This window comes from Fragaria vesca, linkage group LG6 (genome assembly GCF_000184155.1).
Source record: "Fragaria vesca subsp. vesca linkage group LG6, FraVesHawaii_1.0, whole genome shotgun sequence".
Classification (NCBI taxonomy): domain Eukaryota; kingdom Viridiplantae; phylum Streptophyta; class Magnoliopsida; order Rosales; family Rosaceae; genus Fragaria; species Fragaria vesca.
In genome coordinates this window covers 31,970,953-31,975,327 of record NC_020496.1, presented here as the reverse complement: position 1 = coordinate 31,975,327, position 4,375 = coordinate 31,970,953, and the positions used below count along the sequence as shown (strand labels likewise).

Sequence of the window (4,375 nt, the reverse complement as noted above, 5' to 3'; positions counted from 1 at the left end):
TGAGAGGCAAAATGCTCCTTTCTTTCTCCATCTTCTCAAAACATAATCATTCTAATTAAAAGCCTATCATTAATTCCTTAAATATGTCTTTAATTTTGGGATTTCATTCCACTAAAATGTATAATCATCTGATCAAAATCACACCTAGACCTGATATGTTTTCGAGTTTTATCGAAATGTAATTTACTTCCATTGATAATGAACCGCCGACTTATTGTATATCGGGGTAAAAATAGATTAGGCCGTCAAATTACACATACAACATATTACCATAACCAGGGTTCAATTCGAGGGTTACACTTCTTCATTCAACGACAATCGATCTGATCCTTGGCGTACGTTCTAATCATGAACATTGTGGATATGGAGATTTTTAGATGAATGGTTTTGGTAGAAAAGCACATTATCTGCAGGTGCATTCGTGCATGCAATTGTGGATCAAAAACTCAGGCACCGAATAATGTATAAGAATGGAAAAAAGTTAAATGGATATAGTCTTCCATTGAGATTGATTAGATGTTATATACCACAAAATGTTACCTAATCACATGTGTATCACTTATTGACGAACCAATATTTCGACTCTCATATCACTTGTTCATGTGCAAATTATAGCTCGAAGCACATGAATATTCATTTTGTCAGGTGAAAAGTTGGCACAAAATAAAAGAAATTTCTGGCCAGAAATCACATACTGGTATATAAAAAGCAGATGAAGTGATCGAGCAGAGTCAAATCGATCGAAATATGAGATATGATTGAAATCATGATATGTTTTCTGGCGATTGACCAGAGTGTGTGTCTGTATGTGATTGGATATTATGCAAGTTTTATTTCCCTACCCCTTTATCCAATATCTGTATTAAGTATTAACAAAGTTGAACTAATTTTCTGACAGTGAAAGCATTAACATGTTGGTGACTAATTATGACATGCTGAATAGTTAGTCTAGAAACTGTGAAGATTACGGATTTGATTATGTTTTACAACTAGCTAACATCAAGAAGAAATGTATTGAAAATAAGTGAGAAAAAAAAAACAATACCATTTACAACCTATTTATCTTCAATGACACTGGTGCTTAATCATGTCAATTACCACACATACCACTACAAGTATATCTACAACTAAATGGGCAATGACATATATATAGCGGCAATTGGATGACAAGTACACAGTGTATGCAATATTGTATATCTTGAGCTTAAAATTAAAGGAGAGATCTATATATAAATCTGAAAAAAAAAAAAAACTACATCTTATATATAGTCATGAATCACACAATTAGTTGTACTAATTAGATCTTCAAAAATATAAACTTCTCAAAAAATACTCAAACGCACTCTTTACTAGGGCTCCAACACCCTCGATCGAGTACGTGATGCTCAATCTCCCTCAGAAATGTTGTAGGTGTGCAGCCCTCAAGTGGTATATATATAGTGGTCATGGTTACATCGATCTTAAAACATAACAAATTTGTGACATCTTTTCCGATATTCGATTGATGTATTTTTCACATGTCGCGGCACGCGTTATACAAAAATATAAAAATTTAAAAAGATTCGAATAGTTATAAGATTTCAATTTCAACAAAAGATGCTCTCTGAGCTGTACTCAACACTTTACAGTTTACGTTAATTCTATACTATCTAAGATTTGACGTGAGAAAATACTCGACACCAATCTTTTCATCTCTAAATTAAAAGGTGCGACCACCATTAGGTACGTACAATCAAGTATTATCGCAATCGAGTCATAATCACGAGTCACGACTACTACAATTTGGGTTAATCTGAACCCGTACACATGACATATAAGTGGAAAGAATAAATACCGCCCTCATGGGTATTCAAGGGACACTGTGTTATATCTTGCAAGATATCACGAGCAACCCCCATTTTACCAATATAAGTGTCTTTGGCTAATCTAAGCAAGCAAACAAAGAAGATGAAATGGTGGGATTCCGGTACAGCTAACGTTTGGCAAGCTTAGCTTTCTTTTTCGAGTTTTTAGTTGATGAAGGTAGACAATTGTGGTTGCCATCTTTCATTGCACCCCACAAAACCACTCCCCCCTTTTAGATTTTCGATCACTTTTAAGGGCCACTTACCACAACTAGAACTCACTTCACCATTTCCATTAGCTAGGTACACACAGATGAAAGATCAAATTAACACCATCTCTGAATCAACTAGTTTTCTTCTTAGCTGGTCATTCTATATTAATTAATCCAATCCCAGTTATGGTCGAAACGAAAAGCTTTATCGACTTTTATCATCATATTTAGCTACTAGGGTTCCCAGCCATCTTATTGACCACACAAATTCGATTTGTATTGTCTTTTGGTGATCGAGTTGTAGTGAAGGTTGTTGGACCATCAATTCATAACCACAGATATTAGGGTTTTCTTACCACAAGTAAAAATTGGTCATTGGGCCCGTACCCCACCTCCTGTCTATACACAAATAAGAACAGGAAAAGAAAAAGGGAAAATAGTAATTAGGAGCGTGCCTACCTGTAACACTAGGACTAAAGCAAGAATTAAGAGAAAGGTTTACATTCTAATATGCTATAAATATATATCTAGGGTTAGGGCTTTACCACCACCCACAAAGCATAGCAAACTATCCCATATGAACGCCCTCTCTCTATTCCTGTCACTCACTCTCACTCACTTTCAATTTAATTACCTTCCTTTGATGAAACCCAGTTCCTGATTAAGGATTTGGGGATCTGATTGGTTCCGGTTGAAATCATGAGGAAGCGTCAGGTTGTTGTGAGGAGAGAAGAACCTTCATCTTATACCATTAGGAACGTGAGATATGTAGAGTGCCAGAAGAATCATGCCGCCGGAGTCGGAGGGTATGCTGTTGATGGGTGCAGGGAGTTCATGGCGAGTGGAGAGGAGGGCACAGCTGCACTGACCTGCGCCGCCTGTGGATGCCACCGGAACTTCCACCGGAGAGAAGTCGAGACTGTGTGCGAGTGCTCTTCACCCACTTCGACTAATGAGGCTGCTTGATCTTCAAGAATAAGTAATACCACTTGATCTATTTGTTTAATTTAAGTGGTGGAGTTAATTCATGCATGATGTGGTGTATTATTGGTATTCATGACTGCTTGCTCTGTTTTTCTTCTGCTTTTCTGAGGGTTTGAGAGTGTTTAGTTTTCTGGTTTGATATGAAAATGAGTAGACCGTCTATTATATATATGTATGTTTGGATGGAGATTTAGAGAAATTTAAAATTATGGGATATAATTTCTGTGTTGATTTGAAGTGTGCAGCACCAAAAAACAAGAGTATTGGTCCTACCAATCAAAAACATAAAACATCATCTATGCTGTATTATCATACCTAATTCTAAATCTCTTTGTCGAAACCATCTTTAATTTGTTGCCGGTGTACTATAATGTAGTGTGTCTACAAACAACCCTAAACTTGCAGAAGGCAGCAGCTTCATGTTTATGTTGATTATTCTGCCCTAGCTTGGATCAATGAAGCAACCTAGCTAGATTTCTGAAACTGTATCATATAGGCTAAGCAATCTACATATTTGATAGTTTAGTTTATTTAATACATAATTGTTCGAGCAAGTAGATTGAAGCCTCTTTACTTCTGGGCATGATTACTGTATATAATTGGCATAAAGCATATATATTCATGAATGTTGCTGACTGATCTAAACAGCAGTTCTGGGATTATACCTCCTACACACTTATCAGTAGAATTAATATTGAGATTACTTTGTAGTTAAGACTTAAGGTCCACATATATCTAATCGTGTTGGTTGTTATAATGGAGGGTTTTCGAGCTTTAGAAACTACTGGAAAAGGTGATTAAAGCGCGCTTAATCTAATCAAAACCCACACTAATTTTGGTTGCTCAAACTAGCTCTCTCTTTTTTGGTTGGTCAAGGTACTGATTATCCCCAAGAATCTTCAATAAACGAGAGCTTAAACACATTTACAGAACATGAAGTTATGATTATTAGAACCATACATGTGCGTTTGTATGGTGATATCTGAAAATGGCAAGTGCAGAACAAGAGGAATCTTTCTTTCTTTTTGATGGTTCATAGCAGCAAGGGTTAATTTAGATATACGTATTCTTCATGTGAGTTGTTATAATCAAGTTAGGCGATGAGTATGGAGGGAACAAACGTTCAGGTAAACATATACATTCGTCGGGAATATGTCAATTCTGTAGAATATCAAAGCAGTATGTGCACACAGCACCAAGAGGAAAACAACACTGTGTTCATCATTACCTATATATATGCATGTTCTTGCTTCTAGTAAGGTAAGAGGCTACCGACCCTGGCCTCTATCAACAAAAAAACGAAACTCAGTGTAGTCTGCTTTCTACATTGGTGCT

At 36.3% G+C, this 4,375-nt stretch overlaps 1 protein-coding gene across 1 annotated transcript; it reads left to right on the top strand.

The window, feature by feature from the left end:
- The first annotated feature begins 2,419 nt into the window (after positions 1 to 2,419).
- LOC101293909 (ZF-HD homeobox protein At4g24660-like) lies at positions 2,420 to 3,664 on the top strand. Its single transcript, XM_004304260.1, has 2 exons — positions 2,420 to 3,035; positions 3,417 to 3,664. The coding sequence occupies exon 1, from the start codon at positions 2,756 to 2,758 to the stop codon at positions 3,020 to 3,022; it is 267 nt and encodes an 88-aa protein (XP_004304308.1). The 5' UTR covers positions 2,420 to 2,755; the 3' UTR covers positions 3,023 to 3,035; positions 3,417 to 3,664.
- The last annotated feature ends 711 nt before the right edge of the window (positions 3,665 to 4,375 follow it).

Bases quoted from the DNA above. Each gene is read 5' to 3' on its own strand.
- LOC101293909 (XM_004304260.1), top strand. From the start codon at position 2,756: ATGAGGAAGCGTCAGGTTGTTGTGAGGAGAGAAGAACCTTCATCTTAT.